At 39.7% G+C, this 27,741-nt stretch overlaps 1 protein-coding gene across 5 annotated transcripts in view; it reads left to right on the plus strand.

Annotated features, from left to right (window-relative positions):
- LOC127617714 (solute carrier family 4 member 11-like) overlaps positions 1-27,741 on the plus strand; it is a 112,161-nt gene that overhangs the window by 48,021 nt on the left and 36,399 nt on the right. For 4 of the 5 annotated variants that reach the window (XM_052089775.1, XM_052089779.1, XM_052089776.1 and 1 more), the window contains 3 exons: positions 12,953-13,075; positions 24,448-24,491; positions 25,337-25,565. In XM_052089775.1, coding sequence (XP_051945735.1) covers positions 12,953-13,075; positions 24,448-24,491; positions 25,337-25,565 — 396 coding nt within the window. The remainder of the gene's footprint in view (positions 1-12,952; positions 13,076-24,447; positions 24,492-25,336; positions 25,566-27,741) is intronic. The other variant, XM_052089780.1, reaches the window with a different exon arrangement.

Genomic DNA, 27,741 nt, shown 5'->3' on the forward strand with positions numbered 1-27,741 from the left:
GTTGGAATGCCCAATTCACAATACTTTAGTAGGTCCTCATGGTGTCACGTTTACTCACCTCAATCCGGGTTGCCTCCGCTTCTGAGACCGTCAATCTTATCACGTGGCTCGCTGTGCATGACACCACGGTGTCTCACAACATGTGAAGGCTCATGCTAAACTCCGCGATCCATACACAACTTACCACGCGTTTGCCCCATTGAGACTCAACCGGGCCAATTTGGTTGCTTAGGAGACCTGGAAGGAGGCTGACGGTCCAAGTTTAGACATTTTGGTGGCCAGTTCAGTAAGTACACCACTCAATATGAGCATCATGATGGCACAATTTTCCCCAGTGCCCAAGTCAATAATTCTCCCCCCTCAACCCACGTGGTTAAGTTTGAGGGCAGAGGAGCAAATGTTCATAAGCACAGAGTGTGTTTTCCTTCGCATCCAGGCCAGGGGCCGAGGCCGAGGAAATATTGAACAACAAAAGTAATAATAAAAAATCCCTAAACAAAGCACTATATGGCGCCGTGGTGGCACTTGTTAGCGAGTATGGCTAGGGCTAGAGTGGAGAGCTTGCACATATGCACAGTGTCTCCTTGGGTCCTATCCACAGTGGAGAAAGGTTACAGACTGCAATTTGCTGTGAAATTTTTGAGGAGGACATATCCTCTTTGTTGAGCAAGAAAGTTACAAGAGTTATACAGCCGGAAGAAAGCCAGCAGGGGTTTTATTCCCGGTATTTTGTAATTCCCAAGGTGTGGTCTCCGCCCTGTTCTGGATTTATGAACCCTAAACAAACCTCTCGGAAAGTACAGGTTCGAGACATTTTGCAATTGCATTTCCCTTTTTCAAAGAGTGAGATCCATTGCTCACAGTATGTGTCTGAGGTTACTGGGTTTGATGGCATCAGCAGTAGCTGTTATTCCCCTGGGGCTGTTGAGAATGAGGGAATTCCAGTCTTGGACAGTGACACAGAATGCGCAACTCGGGCGCTGTATCGCCCGCAAAATTATTATTTCAGAGGAATGTGTGCAGTTTCAGTTTTCTCTCAGGAAGGGGACCCCATTGGATCCAGATATTCTAAGAAAGGTGGTGATGACAAACACATAACTCACATGTTGGGGCTTGGTGTTCGAAGGCAGAACGGTGTGGGGTGTGTGGTCCCCGTCCCTAATGGAGAAACACATAAAGAATCTGGAGCTATTAACAGTGTTTTTAGCTCTGAAACACTTTGTATGTTTCCTTCAGTCAACCATGTGTTAGTCAGAACAGACAACACAACTGTGGTAGCATACATAAACCGGCAAGGGGGTGTTCATTCACAACAACTAAACAGTCTGGCCCAGAGACGTGTGGTGCAAGGATCACTTTCTATTGCTTTGTGTGGATGCTGTAGCACACCCCTGGCCAAACATGTTACTGTATGCATTATATTCAAATAGAAAACTGTTCTTTTAAATTGTACTTTTTTCTTTTTTTTTTAACTGTATTTTGGATCAAATAAATGCAGCCTTGGTGAGCAGAAGAGACTACTTATAGATCTACACTACCGTTTAAAAGAAAAGTCTATATGTAAAGAAAATGTATAGTCTGATTATTCTTTTAACTTAAAACTTGATATTGATCATTAAGTCCCCCCACATTCATTATCTTTCTGTCACATTCCTCATTGATAGGCCCAGGGGATGGGGTCTTTTGTCTCCTCAGGTGTGAATTACAATCAATATTCACGATCATTCACGCCTCCTTGCATATGACCTTTCTAACACTAAAAGTGTCTTACAAAAGTAAAATTAATATATTGTTTTGTATGAATGAGTGATCAGGATGGTTTTCACATCATTTTGTAGCAGAAACTCTAGGCTATAAGATCCAGTTCTCAAAAGGCTTGTGGACAAATGTTTAGTATGTGTTATATGGCCTTATTTCAATGACTTAATTTAGTTTTTTCAAAAACCATGCATAATTGTTATTTTCTCAAAAATACAAACATGTACACACATGTTGCTCACATATTATATTAATATAATATGTAATAATCACACACATTTAAAACTATGCTTCTCTCTCCACTGCTCCTCCCCAAGAGACCCCCCCAAAATGCCAAATAGCTGTCCCGTTTCCCATTAAATATATCTCAGATCGCCAGCCTTCTACATGACTCCTCCTCGAAAGCCGCCACCCTCCCCATCTCCGTGCACCACTCCTGAAACAAGGGCGCTCCATCCGACTTCCATCCCCTTAAAACATTCTATCTGCCGATCATAACACTGGTCAGGACCCAATTTTTTATGTGTTTATCCCCTATATTAATGACCACCCCATCGCCTAAAATACAGAGTCTGGGGCAAAATGAAATATGAGTGCCCAATACGTCACACATAAAACTCTGAACCTTCAAACAACATTCTTGGATCTTTCTTGGATCTTACACACCACCAAAAAACATGGGTTGTGTCTCGATTTCTGATTGGCATCACCAGCAGGTTGGTGTGTCTTTAAGACGAAGCCTATACAATCTAGAGGGGGTCCAGTAGAATTTATGTATCTGCCACTTTAGGGGGGTTTATGCTACTCCCAAAAATAGGACAGAGCAAGTTTCACAGCTGTAATTACCTAAAGAACTGAGATCTGGGAATCCTCAGTTCTCAACACTCCACTCTCATATAGGTCACCGAGTGTATTAACCTCCCTCACAATCCACTTTGACCAGCAGAAAGGGGACTTATTAATACATCATTTTGGCCATATGCTCGAGGCAACATTTAAATAAATGTCAGAATTAAACACTCTGTCCATACTGAGTGCAAATGCGAGATAACGAGGTGTAACTTAACTTCTCAGATTAGTTTGATAGAAAGGCTTTGCAATGGCTCTCTATGGTGGAAGCGACCAATGAGCCAATTTTCTGAGACCGAATGCATAATAAATTTCATTAAAAAAAAATCTTGGGTAGGCCTAGCCCACCATTGTCATTCGTCCAATGCAAATTACTGAAATATAATCTGGGATGTTAACCATTCCAAAAGAAGGACTTCGCTATGCCATCAAATTGCTTAAAATAAGAGAGGGGAACATCTATTTGGAGAGACTGTAGCAGGTAGTTGAATTTTGGAATACAATTAATTTTAATAACATTAACCTTCCAAATAATCGATGTAATGAAGCCCACATGCCCACTTCCCTTGAAAACCTTTTTATTAAAGGTTCAAAATTAACTCTAACTAACTCACACAAATTTGCTGGGAATAAAATACCCAAATACTTAATGCCCTGTTTGGGCCACAGGAAGGCACTTGGCTGAAAAGCCATTACTGGGCAATATGCTGTCAGAGTCAAAGCTTCGGTTTAGACCAATTAAATCTGTATCCCGAGAACTTAGAAAAGGAATAAGTAATTCTGTGTAGGCAAGGCATAGATCTAGTAGATTCAGAGACGAATAATAAAATATCATCTGCGTAAAGAAAAAGCCACCACCCCTGGAAAATCATCCTCATATCTTATTGCGGCTGTTAATGGTTCCAGGGCAAGACAGAAAAAAATGGGGAAAGAGGGCAACCCTGCCTGAAATTAATACCTTTGTGTGTACCGTTGCTACCGGGTGTATATAAAGTAACTTAATGCAAACCAATAAATGTATTCCTGAATCCATACATTTCCAAAATCTTAAAAAGATAATCCCATTCTACCATATCAAATGCCTTTTCAGTGTGAAGTGAGATGGCAGCGACCGGAGGCTGATCATTCGCCACTGACCACATGATATTGATGAAATGCCTAATGTTATCAGAAGGTCTATGTCCCCAAATAAACCCCACCTAATCTATATGTATAAGAGATGTCATAACTTAATCGGTTAGCCAAAATTCTTGACAATATTTTAACATCTAGCTGAATCAGGGAAATTGGATGGTGACTCTTACACTTGCTTGGATCTTTGTCCTTTTGAAGTATCAGACTAAACCGGGCCTGCTTCAATAGAATTGTTTTGCTCTGCCGTCAGTTTTGCTCTGCCGTCTAATGGTTCCACAAAATTTCTAATATCCTCATCAGTAGACGAAGACGTGGAACTATATAGATCAACATAGAATTCTCTAAAAGCATTATTAATATCAATGGCTGAGGTAACTATTTCACTACCAGCAGATTTCACTTTGGAAATGGTAGAAAAATACTCTCTCTGTTGTATATGTTTAGCCTGAAGTTTTTCTGCCTTGTCCCCTAACTCTAAGATGACTCTCTTGCCCTGAATGGCCAAAATTCCACCTTCCATCAGATGACATTCGGCTCTTCAGGTCACTTTTAATATTCCTTTTGCAAAATACTGCAACTTTGTATTTTTTGGTAAATGAGGCATACTGTATGATCCAACGCCTAAGAACCGCCTTAGGTACCTCCCAAGCCACGCCCACAGAGAATACAGAGGACCAGTTGGCCTCCATATAAACATTGATTTCAGCCTTTGACATTTGTTGGAATTCAGGATTTTGCAAAAGGTATACATTAAAGTGCCAACTATATGATTTCCTTTTCTCCATATGTGGCAACACCACTAAACTCTTCAGGGAGTGATCTGAGACTAAAATGTTTCCAACTGAGCAATCAACATCAGATGAAATGAGGGACTTAGTTATAAAAAAAAAATGATCTATTCTATAATAAATCTTATAGACTGATGAAAAAAATATATAGTCCCTACCAGATGGGTTCAAAAGTCTCCAAATATTTCTAAGGCCAAGATTTTTACACATCCTGTGAAGCGTCAATGTTGCTCTTTGGGGCTTACACACTTTTGCTTCACTATGATCAAGGACTGAGTCCATCAAAAGATTAAGTCTCCTCCCAATATTATATCATGAGGGGTGCCAGTGGCTTGCAACATCCCTTCAATATCTATAAAAAAGCCCTGATCTTCAAAGTTAGGTGCTTAAATATTAGCCAAAATAAGACTTTGCCCCTGAATTTCTGCTAAAACAATAATGACACTTCCTAATTTATCTTTAATCTGTTTGAGACATTTGAATTGTATCAGTGTTATGACTCCCCTGCTCGTACTTGATCCAGCTCTAATGAAAACATGTCCAAGCCATATCTTCACAAATTTTTCAGCTTCCTCCAGAGAAAGATGCATTTCTTGAAGAAACTCTATATCATATTTCTTATGCTTAAGAGAAATAACCTTCATTCTTTTTATGGGGTGCCTCAAATCATTCAGATTCCACGTGTAGAGGGACAATCCACTCATATTAACACTTTTGACATTTTGACATATGAGAAAAAATAGATTGTGTGTCAAAAACTAAATTATAAAGACCACATTCCAACATTAGTGCAACAATCAAACCCCAGTCAAACTTCCCCCAGAACCAAACAAACAGAAAAAAGAAAAACATGTGCATTAACCCTGCGCACGACAGCGCCAACTGGCTTCCATCCCTCTAAACTCAAACTGTCCATGTATGCCTTTGAGAGCCCCCAAGACAACTTTGCTGTCGGATTGCTCAAATCCAGTGTTTCTATACAAATTTTGTGAGACAGAGTTACACAACAAAAGATAATCTATAAAACAAACTACAGCCAAACAGGCGTAGTAAACACAAAGAACATGTAGATTCATCCATATAACTGTCCTGAAGGTGTGTTATTCCACAAAAACAAACTCCAGCCGCTAGGCAGAACCAGCACAAAAAACAAACAAAAAAAGGCACTCAGTTTCCTCGGACAGTCAAACGAATGTTAAGTGAGCCGGTCCGTTCGGCTGCTACATGAGTGCAACAAATGACCTAATCACACCAATGTCTTGCAAGAAATACTCCACAAAACAAACTCCAGCCAATGTGAGGCATAAGCATGAAGAACATGCAGATTCATCAACAAAACAATCGCGAAGGAGCGTTACTCCACAAAACAAAACTCCAGCCGCTAGGTGGAACCAGCACAAAAAGAAAAAAAAGGTGCTCAGTTTCCTCGAACAGTCAAGTAAATGTTCAACGTGTCTGTCCATTTAGCTACAACGTGAGTTCCACAAAATAACGTACTCCATTCACTTTATCAAGGACATCGCTTGCTGGGGACATGTGAATGTTTTACGGTGATCCTTAGCATCTATTCTCAATGTAGCCAGGAACATCAGTGCAAAAGCGGCCTTCCGTTGATGTGAAAATGTCTTGCATTCCTTGAATCTATCATGTTCCTCTCGTCGAATTCGCAAAGTCTGGGAACAAGAAAATGCTTTGATTCTTCCAAAAAAACTAAAAAAAATTGACATTCCACTCCATATTAACATTTGACATTTTGATATGTAAGAAACCTTTACTCCTCGCCTCGTCTAACACCAGATCTTTATCGGATGATCTTAGAAATTTGATCGGGGCCGACTCCCTTATCAGATCGCCGGGCTAGAACTCTGTGTGCTCGCTTGATTTCCAGCTTGTAGCCTGTTATGTCAAGTAGATTCGGAAAGAGCCCTTCCAGGATTTTCACCATATACTGAATCTCACCGGTTTATGTCATTAATAGTGTTAAAACTAGCAAAGTGCACAGAGCTCGCCATTCACATGTCCGAACCTCACATGGCATCACTGTTTACTTGTCTTAAATAATTACTTGACAACTTCAAACAATGTATACTCAAAGTAGTATTTTGTTGTGGTATCAAAATTGAAATTGAGAATCGTCAAATTGCTTTCATATACGTTACAAGCAAATGGCCATTATAACTGAAATATACCCAAATTAATTGGAATCAAATCAAGAGCTTGTGAATCAGAATCTAATATAATCTGGAAATCTGTGTTGATACCTAGAGCAATGTATTGCTGGATTTCTCATCAGTACTGAAGAGAGATTACATTTCTGCCTCAAAATCTGCTACATTAGGCTTCAATGCAGCACAATTTGAGGCAGAAAATTGTCTCTCTTGTGCCTGTAAACACAGTCTGTGCAATCATTTGTCAATGAAATCACTATTTATGTCATCTCTCTCTCTCTCCATTTAATTTAAAGGAGCTCTTGTTTATACGTATGTAATTATAACTAAGTATGGGGATATTTTCAATAAATTAGTTAATTTGCTCATGAATAGGCTCTCAGAAAATCAAGCACTTATGAATACGATCAGCGAGTGAGAAAAAAAAGTGGGAATGCCGTCGTCGGGCAGATGAATATCCTCTCGCCCGCTCACCACAGGTCCAGGGCTTTTGGAGTCAATGAGCACACATGGATTAACAGCCCCCTTTCCTCTTCAGCTTTACATAGAGTATAATAGAGGGAAGGATTAGTGAATAAATGAATAGATGAGGAGAAAGATATGGAACTGATAGCCACTCACATGCCACATTCAGCCCGAGAACGGAGACCAGTAACGAGCCTCCATGTGTGGATAAATCACTGCTTCAGAAACACTCTGACTACACAGTCACATCTGTGGGGTATTAAGCCCCTTAGAACACTTCGTATTGATAAAAAAAAAAAAATAGAGAAATTAAAGAAGCCTTTGTCTTTGAATTTTAATTTAGAATCTTTCTGTGCTAAAAAATCTATTAATTTAAATGAATGGATTGAATTTATATTAAATGATTAAATTAGGCTGATTGTAGGTAGGTGAGAGGACAGTATAGGTTTGTAAAAGGGCATTAACAAATAGGCCTATATATACAAGACAAAAAAAACCATACTAAACATGGACTTTTTTCAGCATCACAATATTGTGTTACCATTTATATATTTGAATCAGGGAAGGTTTTATATTCTTTAACTGGTTACCAGCATATTTAATCACTTATGGCTTTTGTTGAGTTCACTTAAATAGTCTTGTAGTATCAAGTCAAGTTTTATTTTTTTCACATCAATCTACACTCCATACCCCATAATGACAACGCAAAAACCATATTTTTATAACTTTACAAATGTATTAAAAAGAAAAAACTGAAATATCACATTGACATAAGTATGCAAACCCTTTGCTATGACACTTGAAATGTAGCTCAGATACATCCCATTTCTCTGGATCATCTTTGAGATGTTTCTACACTTTTCTAAAAATAAATTTGGAGTCCATCTGTGGCCTCCAAAAAACCTCCAGAGGTTGCCAAAAGCTAGTAGTGAAGCAAGTTGTTTTCAGCTTTACAAGACGTTATACAATGAAGAGAAATGCATATATTTGTTTCTGATAAACACTTTTATTTACAGTAAACTCTGTAGAACTTAGTAAGACTCTGGGTTTATTTCCAGGTCTGTTTACAGCATATTGATGGCATATATTGATATTAAATAAGCGACAGTGCGTGACGGTGCAAATGAGTTTAGCTAGTGATGTGCAAGTTCTTGTGTAAGAACAGGAGCTGGTCAACATGTTCAGATGCAAGTGTGCGGTGCTGTGCAGTGACTATATCTCCTGCTGTAGAAAAAACTATTTCTGCAGAGAAACTAGTGCCAGGAATACATAAGTATCTCTTGGCCAACTTGGAAATCAGAGGAAACATCTCCTGATTCTTACTCCACCATCAGAAAGGTTCCTCAGATAGAGGGAGTGATGGAACACTACGGTACTTGACCACTTCCTCCTCAGCTCTGGCATAGGCGGACATGGGCTGCTGCTGGATTCTGTTTTTGGAAGCAGGGCTTTGGTGTTGCTCCTCCTCAGTGGTCGGGGTGTTGTGCTCTGGGTTTTCCTCTTCTACCCTCACCTCTTGCTGTAGTTAAACACAATGAGAAAAACAGATAAACACAAAGGCTTTAAAATAAATTATCAGTGTCCGTATATTCAATCCAAACATTATAATAAAATTAATACCTATTTTCCTGTTCTATTCAATATAAAAAAAATTTTTATTATTATGGTATATTTGTTATTTGGTCAATTGGATAAGTTAAAAAATTTAATGTCTTATGCTCAGACTGACATTTTAAATTAAGTAAATGGCAGAATTACCTCTATTGATGCAGCCTCAGCAAGCACACTTCGATATGTCTCCACACTCTCTGCCTCAGAAAGAAAAGGCATGCCCTTAAATTTCGGGTCCAGAGTAGAGGCTGTGAAAAGAGTGCTTCTCTCTTGCTCGCTAGAGTATCTCTTGCTGAGGTCCCTATTGATGGCCTGCTTTATCTCCTGGACAAATTATGAATCTCCAATACTGTCCTTAGTGTTGTGGATGAGCTGAGCTTGCAAAGGAGCAATCAAAGAGATGGAGGGGCTGCTCTCCTCTGACATGAGAGTAGTTGCATCTTTCATTGGCTTCAGAGCCTTGATAACATCCTCTGCATTTGAGACGTCTGCTTCACTGAGAGTACAGATGTCAGACTCTCTTCTCCTTACCTGAGGAGACAGTAAAGCAGCGCAGACTGCAGGCTGTTGCTCCAGAAACCTGTCAACCATCTCGTATGCACTGTTCCACCTGGTGCTCACGTCTGTTTTCAGCTTGTGTTTCGGCAGACCAAGTAGCACCTGCTTCTCTTCAAGCTGCTGTTTTGCAGTGGTGCTGCGGTGAAAAAATTTAGTACTACGTTTCACCCTCCCTAGTAGCCTTGACAAAGTGGGCAACTTCAGCGCTCGCTGAGAGGCCAAGTTTAGCGTGTGTGCAAAGCATTTCACATGCAGGAATTTGCGCAGTTCTGCAGCGATGATCATGTTTGATGCATTATCATTTACTAAAACTAAATCTTTCATAGTGATCTTCCATTCCTCTGGTACATTCTTTAACTGCTCTTGTTTGGAGCACATGAGACAATATCTGCCACTCATCTGTGATAAAATGTGCAGTTTCCGTCACATACGATTACGTGGCAATGGATGTCCACGCATCACAGGTTAGCGCTATCCTTGTTGCTTTCTTTAGCGAATCACATCGATTTTGATCTCGCTGTATAGTGTGGGGATCACTGTGTCAGTGCAGTATTTACTAGATTGGATGTTGTATCTCGGCTCCAACGTGTGCAGCATACACCAAAAGCCGTAGTTTTCAACAACCGCGTAAGGACGGAAATCCTTGGCAATAAATATTGCAATCGAATTTGTAATTCTCTTAGCCTTTTCGGAGCTGGGTGGAAGCTTTGACATCGATTGTCAAATTGCTTGCTCGATTGTCGTCTGGTTCGCAGCTACAACCGGCAGTTTATTTTTTTCCTCTTGGTGGAAACGTGTAATATGGTTTGTCGTGTTTCCAAAATATTTTATTTTAGTTTGACATAACTTGCATACAATGTGGCTCTTGTCCAACTCACGTTTCCCTTCATCTTCATAGAATCCAAAGTGCTTCCATACACTTGCTTTTTTTCCCGAGGGTGCCAGTCGAATTTCCTGCTGAGCCATCTGTGTCTCGTGTTAAATGCATGCCAAAAGACGAGGTCCATCTTTTGCGTTCCGTCAACATTACGTTAGCAAGAAACATTCATAAAATCAATGCTTGACATTTGTGAATCGATTCAGAATCGTGCAAGTCCGCATCGTGATGCATCTAAGAATCGATATTTCCCGCCACCCCTACCACATGATATTGATGAAGTGCCCCCCCGGGAAATTCCTCTGAGGAAGGACCTTCTTTCTCAGGGACGGGACACCATCTGGCACCCATGACCAGACCTCTGGAATCTCCACGTCTGGCCCCTGGACGGGATGCGGAAGACCTAAGTGACCTACCACCCGCCGTGATAGACACGATCACTCTGGCTAGGGCTCCCTCTAAGAGGCGCCTGTATGCCTTCAAGTGGCATCTGTTCTCTAAGTGGTGTTCCTCCTGACGCAAAGACCCCCAGAGATGCGCAGTCGGATCCGTGCTTTCCTTCCAGTAGGAGAGGTTGGAGGGACGGCTGTCCCCCTGTCTTGAAGGTGTATGTAGCTGCTATAGCAGCACACCACAACACAGTGGACGGTAAGTCCTTAGGGAAGCACGACCTAATCATCAGGTTCCTGAGAGGCGCCAGGAGGTTTAATCCCTCCAGACTGCGTCTCGTTTCCTCATGGGACCACTCTGTAGTCCTTCAAGGTCTATGGGGAGCCCCCATTGAGCTTTTAGAATCAGCTGAGCTTAAGGCACTCTCTTTAAAGACTGCCCTCCTGACGGCGCTCACTTCCATCAAGACGGTAGGTGACCTGCAAGCATTCTCTGTCAGCGAAACGTGTCTGGTGTTTGGTCAGGGCTACTCTCAAATGATCTTGAGACCCCGACCAGGCTATGTGCCCAAGGTTCCCACGACCCCATTCAGGGATCAGGTGGTGAACCTGCAAGTGCTGCCCCAGGAGGAGGCAGACCCAGCCTTAATGTTGCTGTGTCCGGTGCACGCTTTACGCATCTATTTGGATCGCACGCAGAGCTTCAGAGTCTCTGAGCAGCTCTTTGTCTTCTTTAGTGGACAGCAGAACGGAAGTGCTGTCTCCAGTCAGAGGACCGCCCACTAGATCATTGACGCCATAGCTATGGCATACCACAGCCAGCACGTGCTGCCTCCCGCAGGGCTACGAGCCTATTCTACCAGGAGTGTGGCAGTCTCCTGGGCCATGATCAGTGGCGCTTCTCTAACAGACATTTGCAGAGCAGCGGGCTGGGCAATACCCAACACTTTTGCAAGGTTCTACAATCTCCATTTTGAGCCGTTTTCATCTAGTGTCTTAGCAGTAATGAGCAGGTAAGTCGGGGCTAGTTGTCCGGGTGTATCGCTTGCGTATAGTGCCTTTCACCTCTACTGAGCTGAAGACGTGCGCTGTTGACTCCCAGTAGTGTTCACGAGATGTGTTCCCTAGATGACTTCCTCCTAGTCCTGTGGCAGACGAGTTTGTGGAGATACTCGCTGCCGGCTCATTACACGTGCTAACTAACTGGGATAGGTGCTCCGCATGTGCTGGTTCCCTGTAGGTAACCCCATGCAATGTAGATCTTAGTCACCATGTTTGTAGAAACTCCTCCCCCATTGGGTAGGATTCTCCACATGACATACTTCTGACGAAAAGAGTCGGCAAGACCATGTGATGTATTTCCACTCAAAATACCCCACCCCCCTCTCTGGGCGGGGTGTGGTCTTCCCCTTGGGAGTGACACTCCCCCGACGTGGACACTGGTGGTCCCAGTCGATTGACAAATTTTCACTCTTTTCAGGGAGAAAAACGAAAAAAGAGGGAAAAGGCAAGACTGGGCTAGCCTGCCACTGTTCTTTTTATGGGCAGTCGACTTGTCCGCAAAGGGCCTTTCAACGCTCATAACAGCATTGGGGAGGTTACGTGTCAGCCTGGTGCACTGGCTACGAGGCACAAAGTAGTCTGCCCGTTTCGCACCACCGGTTCACGTAACCCAGTTCAGCTAGTTGTGGCATTTTTGTAGGGGACCCCTAGTGTCACTTCACCGACAAAACATAGAGTGAGTGACAGATAGGGAATGTCCTGGTTACTTCCGTAACCTCCATTCCCTGATGGAGAGAACAAGACGTTGTGTCCCTCCTGCCACAATGCTGGACTACCCACTGAAATGGCCGGGACCTTCTCTCAGCTTCTCACAAAACTGAATGAGCGGTTCGCACGCCAGCTCCTTTATACCCGTTCACCAATTCCCATTGTCCTTTTATCAAAGGTGACTTGGGCTCCCAAGAGTGACCCTTAGTGTCACTTCATCGACACAACGTCTCGTTCCCTCCATCAGGGAACAGAGGTTACAGAAGTAACCAGTGTGTTTTCTACGATTAAATGTCAGGAATTGTGAAAAATGTACTTTAAATGTATTTGGCTAAGGTGTATGTAAACTTTTGACCTCAACTGTATATATAATAAATATTTAATTATATAACATAAAAAATAAACTAAACTAGAAATGGCAAATATAATATGTATTTATCAATTAGATTTAATTTTTTTTATGAGATATAGCATAGTATGTCACACTGCAGAACACTGATGTCAGCTAACTTGTATACAGTATATCATATACTGTATTTATTGAAAAGTGTTTGAGACTGTTTATGTGTTTGTGTCTCCTCTTAGAGCAGAGGGAGCGAGAGGAACAGGAGGAGGGGAGCGAGGAGCGAGAGGAGGGCCAGGACTCTCCCATCCCATCAGGAGATGACATTCATCTCTATGGCAACCAGACACACCATGGAGGGGCAGGTCAGTGATAGTGTGTGTTGTGAGAGTGAGTTCACCGTGTGATGGAAGTTAGATCCAAAGCTGTTGATTAGCTCTGGAGATGCTCGGGTTAGCAGGTCAGTTGTTGCTAAGGCAACAGTCTCAGGTGTGCTGTGATTATGTCGTGGTAAATATGAGCATTACATTTACTGCATATATCATGATAATGTGTTAAAGTACAACATGGCAACTAACATTGTTGATCCGTCAGTCTCCATGTATTATCCACACCATTATGTGTTATTATTATACTTAGTTTCAAATAAAAAAAGTAAAATGCCACAATCTACAATATGAATTTTAAAGAACTCAAATATGTATCTTATATTAAAGTTACTATTAAAAGTAATACATTACAGTAAATTATACATTTCACAAATTCATATTAAACATAGCCTGAATGTATTAAAATATTCTGAATTGCAGTCAGGCTTCCTAAGCCACCAGTTGGCTCGTTTGCTTGGGTGGGTAGGGTCACGGGTTAACCTCCTAGTGGTCGCCATAATGTGGTTCTCGCTCTTGGTGGGGTGTGTGGTGAGTTGTGCGTGAAGCCTCCACACAGGCTAGGTCTCCACGGTAACACACTCAACAAGCCACGTTATAAGATGAGCGGATTTGACTGTCTCAGGCAACTGAGATTCTTCTTCTGCCACCAGGATTGAGGCCATTCACTATGCCACCACGAGGACCTCATTGGGAATTGGTCATTCAAAATTGGGGAACAAAAAACATCAAAAGACTCTGAAATAAAAATGTATTAACAGTAGGGATGCATGATAATATTGGTATGTCATCGGAATCGGCCGATAAAGGCTTAAAGATTAATTATCGGCATTGGCCCGATATGAAACATTTTGCTGATATGCCTTGCCGATAAGATGACATGTTGATTATGTACCTGCGGCAACACAAATGTTGCTAAGAGCTAGTGATCGGTGCGGACTTTACAGTAAGCGTGACTGATAGCAAAGATGCTGTTTGCAATAAATGCAAAGCATCATTCATGCAAGGAGGAACCAATCCATAATCCTTCAACACCACAAATTTAACAATGCACCTTAAGAATTTTTATCATTATGACCTAATTATGATGCGAAAAGACAAAACAGCACCAACGAAAACTCGTTAGGAGCATCTTCTGCTGTCATTTGAAAAGGCAAATAAATACAAATCAGCAGCGATTACCCAAAGGTGAAAGCTCTCAACAAAAAAAGAATTGAAATGATTGCACTTGATAATCAACCTTTAGCGTGGTGGAAGATGTAGGCTTTTGCTGATTGATTTACTACTTAGAGCCACGGTAAGCTATTCCTTGCTGTCGCTACTTTTCAGATGTGGTCTTACCTGAACTATATAGTGTCATCTATGTCCACATAGAGAAGCTCCTCACTGATGTCAATTCTGTGAGCTTTACAATGTATATCTGTACATCAAGTGTAAGCCCTATCAGTATGTTGAGCCTCACTGTCCAGTGGATTGATGAAGATTTCATCCCTAAAAAGGTGATTCTACACTCGTAAGAGTGTCCAGGCTCTCACACAGCAGCAATGATTGCGTTCATGTTTGAAGGGATTATTGAGAAGTGGAAAATCCCCAAAGACAAGGTGCATTTAGTAGGAGACAATGCATGCAACATGACCAAAGTGCCAGAGGAGTTTGGTGTTCCAAGAGTGCCATGCATGCACACGCGCTGCAGTTGGCTGTGCAAGAAGGTGTTCTATTGCAACACAACATTGCAGATATTGCAAAGGAAGGAGAATGGTTGGGCATTCAACTTGCATGCAGTCGCCTACAAGGGATACAGAAGGAACCCGGGATGCCAATAAAATGACTTCAACAAGATGTTGAAGAAATTGTTTTTTTTTCCAAACTCATTCATTGTTCTCTAAATAAATGTTTTAGCTGAAGCCTAAATTAAGCTGCCTTTGCTTGGTGCTCTCGAGCATAACATATTTTGTGTTTGAAAACATAACATAAAAAGTTTCATGTTTCACATCTTGCGAAGTTGAAGTCATTTCCTTGTTTTAGTCAGTGAATGTAAAGTAGCCTATACATTTTAAGTTGAATTTTGAGTTTTTTCTGTCTTCGTATATATTCAATATATCCATATAATTTTCCTTCCTCATGAAGACATCTATTTGTGAAGTGCACCAGTTCCTCCTGCAGCAAAGCACCCCTACAACATGATGCTGATGATGCATGCTTCACGGTTGGGATGGTGTTCTTCAACTTTTAAGCCTCACCCTTTTTCCTCCAAACATAACGATGGTCATTATCGCCAAACAGTTACATTTTTTCATCAGATTAGAGGACATTTGTCAAAAAAGTAAGGTCTTTGTCCCCATGTGCACTTATTCTGCACGTAGTCTGGCATTTTGTGGCGGTTTCTTCCTTGCTGAGCAGCCTTTCAGGTTATGTCAATATAGGACTCGTTTTACTGTGGATATAGATACTTGTCTACCTGTTTCCTCCAGCATCTTCACAATGTCCTTTGCTGTTGTTCTGGAATTAATTTGCTCTTTTCGCACCAAACTACGTTCATCTCTAGGAGACAGAATGTGTCTCCCTCCTGAACGTATGATGGCTGCATGGTCCCATGGGGTATTTACTTGCATACTTTGTTTGTACAGATAAACGCGGTACCTTCAGGCGTTTGGAAATTAGTATCATCCAGACTTGTGGAGGTCCACAGTTCTTTTTTCTGAGTTTTTGGTTGATTTCTTTTGATTTCCCCATGATGTCAAGCAAATAGGCACTGAGTTTGAAGGTAGGCCTTAAAATACATCCACAGGTACACCTCCAATTCAGTACACCTCCTATCAGAACCTAATTGGCTAATTGCGTAAAGTTGCCTTTCTATTTTCTGGAAATTTCCAAGCAGCTTAAACGCACAGTTTACTTAGTCTATTTAAACTTCTGACCCACTGGAATTGTAATACAGTCAATTAAAAGTGAAGCAATCTGTCTGTAAACAATTGTTGGAAAAATTACTCGTGTCATGCACAAATATAGAACAAAAAATGACTAGCCAAAACTATAGTTTGCTAATATTAAATCTGTGGAGTTGTTAAAAAAACTTTTTAATGACTTCAACCTAAAATTATGTAAACTTCTGACTTCAACTGTTGATGGTTAATTCTGCTACAGGACAGTCTCTTTTCTTTTCAAAGAAAGGGAAAAAAATATATCGACTATTGGCCAAAATGAGTTGGAAAATATTGGCATATTGGATATTGGCAAAAATCCAATATTGTGCATCCCTTATTAAGAACAAAATACCAGTATTTGCACTTGGTTAGTGTATTTATTTAAATTATATTTAAACAGTAGGCTCACATGCACATACTTTGGTGGCTGTTTCATGTTTTCACGTTTCCTTTTACATTAAGAAATGTTTCTCTGTTTCAATGTTACTGTTATCAGGTTTGCATTATAATGGTTGGTCAGCCAAAAATCTATTTTTGTATAAATAATGCTTTGATCGAAAAAAAAATTGAGACTTATATTTTTTGAGTTTCAAGCTGTTCACCATTTACAGTTTATTATTGTTATTGATTAATTGACTTTCATTATTAAGTTTAATTATTTATCAATTAAGGATTTTTTATTTATTTTAATTTGCAACCCTGTTTGTGAGGCCTTTACAATGATTAAGGAATTCAAAAATGTAGCAGTAATAACTCAGCAAATTTGCCAGCCCAGTCTATATGGGGGGTAGTGCTTCACCAGCCATGGGTGTTCCAAAACCACAGGAGTGGCCAGGGTAAAAAACAAACGCCTCCTCATTATTGCCCAAAATTCTCAGACTCACCGGGAACATGGCTTCAGATATCCAGCCGAGTGAGGACCCACAATGTGTGCAAATCTGGATGGGCAGGTCCAATGGCAATCTCCATCTTGTTGATATATCTGTATCAGTAAAATTCCCCTCTACGCGAGTGTCGATAAGGACTGAGACCTGGTGACAAACCTCCCTCCAGAGGAGGATGTTTAGAGGATGATGGCAGGCAGTAGAGTGCGTAGCTTCAGGGACTGATTAGAATTGGTGCTGCTCACCAACAGTCCCCTGGTTCCTGGTGAGTGGCTGGCATTTACGGTGCAGCCAGCAAGTGTGTGTGCCCTTCACCGCCACAGTGAGTGCATAAGCCCAGACTCCACCGGCGCTCCATTTCTTTGCTGGGCAGTTACATGCGGCCCAACTGCATAGGTTCGGGCTCGCTGGCAAGGAAAGGTGGAGAAGGCAGTTCTGGGAGTGGTTTAACCTGTGGTAGTTGCAGGCATCAGTGGTGAGAAAGACAATGATCCACCCTGATGTTTGGACTGACAAGGTCGACGAAGCTAGCAGTTGGGTTGACACGGTGTACAGTGTTACCGGTTTACAAGGGAAAACACTGGAGTGAAATTTTATACCAGGTATAAAGGGGAAACATTATGAATGTAATTCCAGGATGTTTTCAATAGCACATTGAAAGCTAGATGTTCTTTACCAACATATTACATTACACAGGCAGCAAAGTACACACACTAACAGAAGACGTTTAATGGCTGGTGCGAATAGAATGTGCATGGTGGGTAACAGTAAGATGTCTCAGATTTGGAATGACACAAGAAATGCTGTTAGACACACAGATACGCGCTTGAAGAAACACACTTTCTTATATTTTTAGAACAGATGTCAGAAATGCCGTCTATGCACATGCTGTTTGTTTGGAGGCATACAGTTGAGGAACACACATATGTAAAGGGCTCTCACTCTTTCTTTGTTTCAGTCTTCTGACATTTTTTTGCAAGAATAATATAGTCTATGAGAATGCTGCAAATTACCTCAAACCATCTCAGCTCAGGAGCTGCTCTAAGTTCAGTTCGCTTTATTTCCACAGAGAGGTTCGTTGTGAGCGCAATTCTGCAGGGTCACTTAATAAATAGCCTATACCTCTATGATTAAAACATAAAATAATACAAATTTCACCTCAAACTGTGATTTATATTTCAGTGATTATCATCATCATTATAATTATTATGTTTACATTTATAATTGTTTTTAGATCTTAATTTGTATTAGTAACTTTCCTTTCACTTGTCCCGAGCAACTGTCTGATCATTATTTTAAAGGGGTCATGACATGAGAAACCAAATTTGCCTTGATCTTTTGGTATATAAGAGGTCTTTGTATCATTAAAACGTCCTGCAAGTTTAATATTTTAAGACGTCCTCCCCATTCTAAACGAATCATTTATTTAATCAAGCTCAAAATACAGCTCGTTCTGGATTCATGGTTAGAAGTGACGTGTCGGTTAGAAGTGACGTAACAGCGTTTGCATATGACCGCCTCCAGCACAAGACAACTACGCTCATTTCGTATCGCCGTGCGCCTCACAAGTGTTCAGTCGATGGACAGCGAGCTCTGACAGAGACTACTTGTGCACAGGAAAATTACGATGCCACACAGATGTGCTGTTCCTGGCTGTGGTCAAACAAAACCTCTGAATAAGCTGCCGAAAGATCCAGACGTCAGGGAAAAATGGATGCAGTTTATTTTTTATGGACGTCCCAGTCATTTTAAGGATGACTGTTTTGAGAACAAATCTCAATATGATGTTGGCTTTGCCAGAAAACTGTTGCTCAAAGATAAGTCCGTGCCGACTATTCTGGGAACAACGACGACGCAAACTGTAAGTAATCTATTTTAAACTTTAAACTACTTTTTAAAGCGCAATTTCATTCATTATGAATAATCACAGTGTTTTTACTTAGTTTACTTGCATATTGTTCTGGCTGGGGCGTCAATAATTGATACATAGGCACTGACGTTAGCCAATCATAACAGTGGGCGTTAACACTGAAGTCTTAAATGGAAAACGCCCCCAAAACAGACTGTTTGAATCAGAGGATGAGAAACAGGGTGGGAAAAGGTCATAAATCACTAGATTTTAAAAGTTTTTCTTAAATAAAATATATTAATACTATAATTGCACCTAAGGGAACATAATAATACAATAAAAAAACCCATGTCATGACCCCTTTAAGCAGTTTTTCCCCATTCTGTGCAAATCATTGCAATAATAGGCGCAGGCCTTCTTTTATGTTGTTTGTGGGCATGTTATCACAAATAAACTCTCCCGTTGCTACAGTAAATGCGCAAGTTTGTGACTGAATTTTGTGATTGTAGTTTCAGTCAAGATGAATGGTCGTGTAGTTGATAGACCCAGTCTGTGAACAGTCATGTACTGTACACACCAACATGACAACAAATAAAAGACTGCAAGTCGTGTTGTGTGCGGTTGGCTTTAAAGGTACACCTCTGTGCCTGTATCATTCATTACAATCTAAGCAAAAATATGAGTACGATTATGATGTATCCTGTATCACAATTTGGGTTGCAGCGGTATACCGGTATGAAAATTGACGGTTATCATACCATATACATTTACTTATCTACGGTATTGAGAAAAAAAATACAACCGAACAGAGAATCTCACTTGCGCGTGCGCATCTCCTTTCCTTCTTGACTTCCTGTCAAATTGACATGCAGTCAGTGGAGAAAATGTCAGAGAGAAGCGAGGCTAGGGGGTCTGACATAAGTGAGTGTGTGTGTTAGTTAAAGCAGTGTTTCTCAACTGGTGGGGTGCGGGTCTATTTGGACTGTGTTGTGGACAGCAGGGAAAGAACAATGATGTGGTTCTCACATTAAAAATATGTCGCCAGCCGTCCAATTGTTTGCCTATTACGAAGGAAGTCAATTGAAACCCATCAAACAGTAGGCAGCCCTGACATGCCAAACAGCACTGAGGAGGAAAAGAGCAACACTGTGTTATGCGCTAATAACTAAAATCATTACCTTTACAAAATCGTTTCACGATTTTACATGAGTAAAAGTAACTGTTATATTATGACAAAATGTTATAGTTTCATATGAAATAATCTTAATGTAGAATCTATTAGACCTCATTTTATATCAACAGTGGCAGTTGTAGTTAAAGTTTCAAGATGTGTTTCGGCTAGTATTTATTTTTTCATAAATACATATAATTTATTATTATTATTACTAATATTTAAGACTAGCTACACTGACCTAACCATGGTAATAAGAGCCTTTCCTCCTGTGTAATATGTATGTTCTTTTTGAAATTAGGAAACAAACGGGATAATAATGGGTTCATATAAGTAAATATGCTCTTCAATTTTTAAAAGGGGGAGAGAAAACGTCCTGTAGATTTGAAGTTAACAACAAAAATAATGTCACAAGATGCATGTCCTTGTACTTGAAAACCATGAACAAAACAATATAAAAGGAAATGCAACCCAGGATACTTTAAATATGGCGGGTCGCTACTTGATGTTCAATATAAAATCTTTCCTGAAGCAAAACCAGTTGAGAACCACTGAGTTAAAGGTACAGACAGGAGTATATGTAAATTATTAATAATCATAGGACATTACTTTAAAAGCTCACACAGCTGATGTTATTTTTCATTTAGTAGTTAATTTAACACGTTATGCTAACATGTAAACTAACATGCTTTAGTTATGTAACATGGTATAGTTATATGCTATTTTTTTATCATGTTTATAATTCAGTTTATTATTATAATTCTGTTAGCTTTCTTATTTATTCTATTTATTTTCAAAAGGGAGACTTTTTTACACATACTTCCATTAAAGAAATGGTTTCAAGTTCCATTTATAATAAAGCGTTTGTTCAACCAAAAAATAAATAAATATTGAAAATCTTTTTGACAACTATATGTATACTATACACTGTACATAAATGCACAGTTGACAAAAATTGTATTAAATAATTCTTGACGTAATTTACTCGATCACTTCACTCTCTGAGTTTGTGGCAGAACAGTCAGCGGGAAAGCTTTACAGTATCAGCAGCAGTAACAAAAAAAAAAAAAAAAAAACAGATAGAAAACCATTTAGGAGGTGTGAAATAAAACCAGTGCATAATGTTTCAATTTAAACATATTTATGTGTCCTCTCTCTCTGCACACTCTCATCCAAGACAATGAGAAATAGGCAACTTTTAATGCAAAAATAATGCTATTGTAACCAGTGATGGATAAAATATAACACTAAAATTCTATAATAAAAGTAGTAATATAAACAACTTCTGATTGGTAAGCACATTCCATTCCTTGTTGCGACATTTGCATAACAACGATAGAAACTATACTCAAAGATTTTTACCAGTTGACAGATTTTTACTGGTGTATACCCCACACCTAACCTAGGTTGTTTAATTTGAATTTGTTGACAAATCGTCTGAAAAGAAGGTGACAAATAATAATAACAATAATAATAACAATTAGTAGTAAAACAGTACATAAAAGAAAATGTGCATAATATTTGCTTGTTATTGTATTATTGTAGTTATTATTTTGAAGCAACACTTAATGAGATTTAGATTTGAGTTTTTGTGGCAGGGCGGAGGGAGGGGCCGGGTCGTGATTCTACACACCCGGTCCCTTATCAGGCTAATCAAGCCACCGAGAGGGATAAAGGCATGCTGCGGAGGATGGTGCGGGAGAGAGAGATCGTTTACGGACATGTCCGTCGTGTGTGTGTGTGTTTGTCTTTTGTTTAATTTATTCATTAAAATATTAATTATATTGACAACCCGATTCTCGTCTCCTCCTTTCAATTGAACTGTGTTACACTGGTGCCGAAATCCGGGAAGGATGAGGGATACGGCGTAGTAGAGTTCTCGCCGCACCATCCTCTGCAGTTGGCCTTTATCCCTCTCTTATCACGACCTGGCCCCGCCCCATGCCCTGCCACAGTTTTACTAAATAGTATGGTAGTATAAACATATAAACATTTTATATGTTGCTAGTTCTAAGTGTTAGATCACTGGAAAAACTGTGTAAACATAAAATGGAACATGAATTTACATTAGGATAAAAAACTCTGATGCAGAGAGGGGGCTTTGCATCTTCATTTCAGAAGTAGATCACACACTAGGGTGAGGATATGTCTTGAGGATTATCAGCCTCTGGTAAATCATTGATGCTGGTTTGATTGGATGTGGTTTGATAACTGGTTAATTGCTGAATTCCCTTTGGATTAGGGATTGTATCATTGTAGTTAGAGTTCAGTTAATGCTGGCTTTTATCTTATGTTAATAAAGTGGTTTTGAGATTCATACCACAACTCACTGAGCTTAAATTAATGTAGCTGGTTAGATGTTTTCAATATCATTTGACCTCACATAGCATTACACGTATATTGTGTGTTCAACTAAATCATTTGCAAATGTAAATGACTAAGAGAGATGGGAGGTGACAGAAAGATGGGGATGGAAGAGCAGAGAATAAAAGCATTTGTTTCAAATGGCAGCTAAGCCATTAAAAGGTTTGAGAGGTTATGTAACATTATTAATTGAACTCTCATTAAAACCCAAAGTTGTTCTTTTAAAGTGCAGCTCAATTTTTCTCATTTAATCCCAAAAGCATCCAAGGGGCTGTTTAATCTTGAAGCTAAGGCAGTGGAGGAGTCAGCGGCAGGTCGTTGTAATCCTGCCTGAATATCTTTTTCCAGGGGCCGGACTTCTTGCGGGGCACGTGCACAGGACTGAGGGATCTCTATTTGATAAAGGCTGTCTGCTTTATATAATCTCTATATGGAGAAGGACTTAGTATGCAGCCATCACATTAGGGTTTCAAGCTGAACTCAGCTAAACCTGAGGACAATGCAAAACATGAATTACACAAATAAAGGACAAACAGTGAAACAGCAACACACATGAACACAAGTGCCGCTTCTGCCCCTCAGAGTTTGGATGCTTTGGAGTTTGCGTTCAGTGGAGTATGTTGTAAACACTGGTGATTTGGGGGTGATATTTTGTTTTGTATTGGGCACTGAACTCGTTTCATTGCAGATATTTAAGAAAAAATTATATTAATATATTTTTGAGAAGGTGACAGTAGGGGCTCTCTGATGCAGATTGCTTTGATGTTCATTGTGTTTTTTCCCCCTAACACTTTCACGATATCAGATCGCTATCTCTCACCATTCACCAACACATGATCATTTAAAACTTTCTAGAGAAATGTGTCATGGCAAATGGAGCCATGTAAATGTTTGGATTTGGGGAGGGGTTATACATAAGATTTTTTTTATCACTTTTTTATTTGTATTGCTTTTTCATTTAGTTTAAAGTGCAATTTGAATTTAGAAATGTCTTTTTGTTCAAGTTTTTCGTGTTTTAATAAATTAATTAAATGTTTAAAGCAAAAGCAATAAAGCAAAAATATTCACCGACCTTGGGGATTGGCCATATAATTGTAACGTTCCTGTTTGTCTGCCCTAGGTTCTCTGTTTCACTAATCACGTTTATGTCACGTTTCCTTGTTGTCCGCCCGTAGTCTCACTGTCCGAGTGTGAAACTGCAATTCCCACAATTCCTGGCCTCTCTCACTGCCTGCACTCTTCATTGTTCTCACCTGTGTCTCGTTTAGTCTTCATTGTGTTTGTGTATTTAACCGTGTCTGTTTCTCCTTTCCCCGTCGGTCTTTGTTGTAAGTAGATGACTGTTTCCCATGCTTCCATCATCGGTTTCACCATAGTTATCCCCGTGTATGCCTTCCGTGTTATGTTAACCCTTTGTTTACCTTCCGTGTTATGTTAACCCTTTGTTTACCTTCCGTGTTATGTTAACCCTTTGTTTACCTTCCGTGTTATGTTAACCCTTTGTTTACCTTCCGTGTTATGTTAACCCTTTGTTTACCTTCCGTGTTTTGTTTACCCTTTGTTTACCTTTCGTGTTTTGTTTACCTTTTCCCATCGTGGATGTTTCTTTTGTTGGTGTTCTTTTGTTTGCCATTTGTTTTCAATAAACCCTGCTGCATTTAGATCCTCGTCCCCGTGTCTACCTTCACAGTCAGTCGTGACAATAATGGGATATTGATATTTTAAATGCGATTATCATTAAAATGTTTTTTTTACATATTGCCCAGCCCAAAAGGGAAGTAAACATTTTCAAAGTAATTTTATGTAGACCCGCACAAACACGTGTACTCAATTCCATATTGCAACATGTTTCCTATTAATATTTGCATATTTGTTGGTTTTGGAGTAGTCTATGGGCAATATAAACATTGTATTTTATTGAAAAACTAAGTCAAATAGTAAATTATTAGTTTGTGGTATGGATCTTTTGAAAAATAGCATCAAACAAAAATAAAACAATTGGCTCCTTAGTGAAAAAATTTTCCCGACCCCTGCTCTAACAGAAACTATTTGTTCTCTTCTTAAAACTCTAAAAGGTGGTTTATGATGCTTGTTGTTTTGGCACACAGTGGAATACATTCCCTCAGGCCTCTTTGTCTCTCTCTCTCTCTCTCCTACAGAATCCGATGTCCACGGCTGTGTTCTGCTTAACACATCTCGAAGGGTGAGACTTTTTCATTACATCAACATGCAATAAAATATATTTAAAAAACAGATATTAGAAAAAATATAGATCTCTGCAATCTGATTACAAGAGCCAAGTTGTGAAAAAGCCAATACAGTATATGCACACCTGTGACCGAACCGCAATTGAATTCTGTATTGATTCATCAAGTCCTCATATCTACAATGCCAAATTCACCTCCTGTCAAAGTTTGGAGACACTTGACTGAATTTATGTTTGTCATGATCTTAAAAAAAAAAAAACTTTTTTTTATCTAAAGGCTTAAGCTTAAATGATTTAAATAGTTTTAGACTAATATACTGTAAATTGAGCCAATTTTGTAATTGTAATAATAATAAAAAAATATATATTTGGATGCGTTGAACCGTATAATGAATGAAAAACATTTATTTAGATTTTTGATTTGCTTAAAAAATTTTGGTCACTATTTAATTCCCATACCTTTATTTGTGTTATTTAACAGTTCTGAGAATTGTATTATTACTTTAAATAAGTGGAAAATAGTAATAATAAAGAATAAGTTGATGTATTCAAAATTTCACTTGTAGTGTACAATAAGTCTTTGCATAGAGCTTTAAAGGGAAAGTTCACCCTAAAATGAAAATTCTGTCACTGTTAACTCCAAGCCTGTATGACTTTCTGTCTTCTGTGAAACACATAAGGAAATAAGTAGAATGTGAGAACACATAAGGAAATAATTAGAATGTGAGTCACCACCTTTTGGTGCTTCATTGCATTTTTTTTTTCCATAGAAGACTAATATTCTTCCTTTAACCTCGGTAAAATGAATGTAATGACTTATGTACTTGTCTTGGTTCTCTCAGTACGTGAAGCTGATGAACTTTGAGGAAGAGGTGCGAGCTCATAGAGATCTGGACGGGTTTCTGGAGAGGGCCAGTATTCTGCTGCACGAGGACGAGACATCTCTGGACGATGTGTTGAAGACAATGCTCCGCCACGTCTCGCAGGACCCGCACACTGCCGAGCCTGCCTGCAACTTCGAGGAAATCATGAGCTCCCTATTCACAGATGCCGGGTCACAGGAGGTCAATGGTGAGCATGCATGTTACACTTTGTGTGTGTGTGTGCAAGGGGTTTTTCTTTAAGAATGCCTACGAAGGTTGCTCAATACCTCAGAGAGATGGTGTGACTGACACCTCAAAGATATAAACCCTGCAGTTTGAATCCATTCTAATATTACTTTAATTTATAATGCTTTAGAAATTATAATACAAATTTTACATTAAAAAGGTATGAAAGATGAGAGAGAGAGAGAGAGAGAGAGAGAGAGAGAGAGAGAGAGAGAGAGAGAGAGAGACTTATTGTATCATATTTAAAAATCTATATAGAAATAATTTTACAATGCTTTGGAAATACTGTACTACAACTGTCATGCCAATAAAGCTGAATTGAACTGAATTGAGAAATAGAGAGGGAGAGAAATTGTAGCACTTAATAAAATAAAGTGAATTAAGCAAACTGAAAAAAAAAAAAACAATAGCATCAAAACTGTAATTTAAAAAATTAGGAGTTATTCATAAGTTTTTTTTAACAATAATTTCCATCTCAGTTGACGCCACTGCTTTTAAACTCAGTGTAGGATGTGTCAGAGAGAGGACATGCTCTCTGACTGACCCCATAAAAGCAAGTCAGGTGATAATAACACTCTGCTGTCCAGTCATCCACTTTAGAGTCACTGAAATTGTTGAACCTTCCCAGAGGACACAGAAGAGCTCAGTTACTCTCAGTAGCACTAACTCTTTTCCTCTCAGGAAGATTGTCCTGCACACTCTCAGCATATTGACACCACCATGCCACCTGAGATACAGATTAGAGGCGGCTATTTCAATGTATGCAGCTTTTTTGTTTAAACAGTTAAGTTGAAAAGAAACAAATTATTGTTTTTTTTTTGGCAAGATGGTCAAGTAGAACTGTCTTATTGAACACATTTTTGTCAATGTTGAAAGTTTACTGTCAATATTGAAGATAAGCACCTCATTAGGGCTTTCTGCCAAAATCACTCAAGAGGTGAGACAAAGTGGGAATGAGGTGAATAAAACCTCTTGCTGAAATACAATGTTTGTCCTATTATAGAGAATCGGATGTCTTTCTCAGCATTTAGCCTGTAAGCGGGATATAAAATTAACTTTGGTAGGTCTCCCTTTGCTCTCAAAACAGCCTCAATTCTTCATGGGTTGGATTCCACAAGATGTTGGAAACATTTACTTGATATTCTGGTCCAAGTTGACATGATTGGATCATGCAGTTTCTGCAGATTTGTCAGCCGCACATTCATGCTGCGAATCTCCCATTCTACCACATCACAAAGGTGTTCTATTGGATTCAGATCAGGTGACTGGGAAGGCTACAGTGAACTCATTGTCATGTTCATGAAACCAGTTTGAGATGACATTTGCATTGTGACATGTTGCATTATTATGGTTTAAGTAGCCATTAGAAGATGGGTAAATTGTGGCCATGAATGGATGCACGTGATCAGCTACAATTCTCAAATAGGCTGCGGCATTCAGGCAATGGTTGATTGTATTAACAGGCCCAAAGTGTGTCAAGAAAACATTCCCCACACCATTACACCACCACCAGCAGCTTGGACTGTTGACACAAGGCAGGTGGGATCTATGGATTCATGCTGTTTGTGCCAAATTCTGACCATACCATCTGTGTGTCAAGATTCATCAGACCAGGCTACGTTCTTCCAGTCTTCAACTGTCCAGTTTTGGTGAGCCTGTGGCCACTGCAGCCTCAGCTTTCTTTTCTCTGCTGACAGAAGTGGAACCCAATGTGGTCTTCTGCATTTGTAGCCCATTCACCTAAAGGTTTGCATACTGTGCATTCTGAAATGCTATTCTGCTCACTACAACAGGGGTTATCTGAGTTACCGTAGCCTTTCTGTCATCTCAAAACGGTCTGGCCATTCTCCATTGACCTCTCTCTCCTCACCATGCTTTTCCATCTGCAGAACTGCCACTCACTGGATGTTGTTTGTTTTTGGCACTATTCTGAGTAAACTGTAGAGCAGGGGTCAGGATCCTGTGGCTCTTTGTTAAAAATCAAGTAGCTCGCCGGGTCTCTCACCATTCACCAACACATGATCATTTAAAACTTTTTAGAGATAATTTTCCTTCTGAAAGTGTAAGTGCAATTGCAAAGTCAATGACACTGTTTTGATTTGTTTTACTGCCTATTCCTGGTTTCAAGGTTTGAAATT

This window comes from Xyrauchen texanus, chromosome 24, assembly GCF_025860055.1.
Source record: "Xyrauchen texanus isolate HMW12.3.18 chromosome 24, RBS_HiC_50CHRs, whole genome shotgun sequence".
Taxonomy (NCBI): domain Eukaryota; kingdom Metazoa; phylum Chordata; class Actinopteri; order Cypriniformes; family Catostomidae; genus Xyrauchen; species Xyrauchen texanus.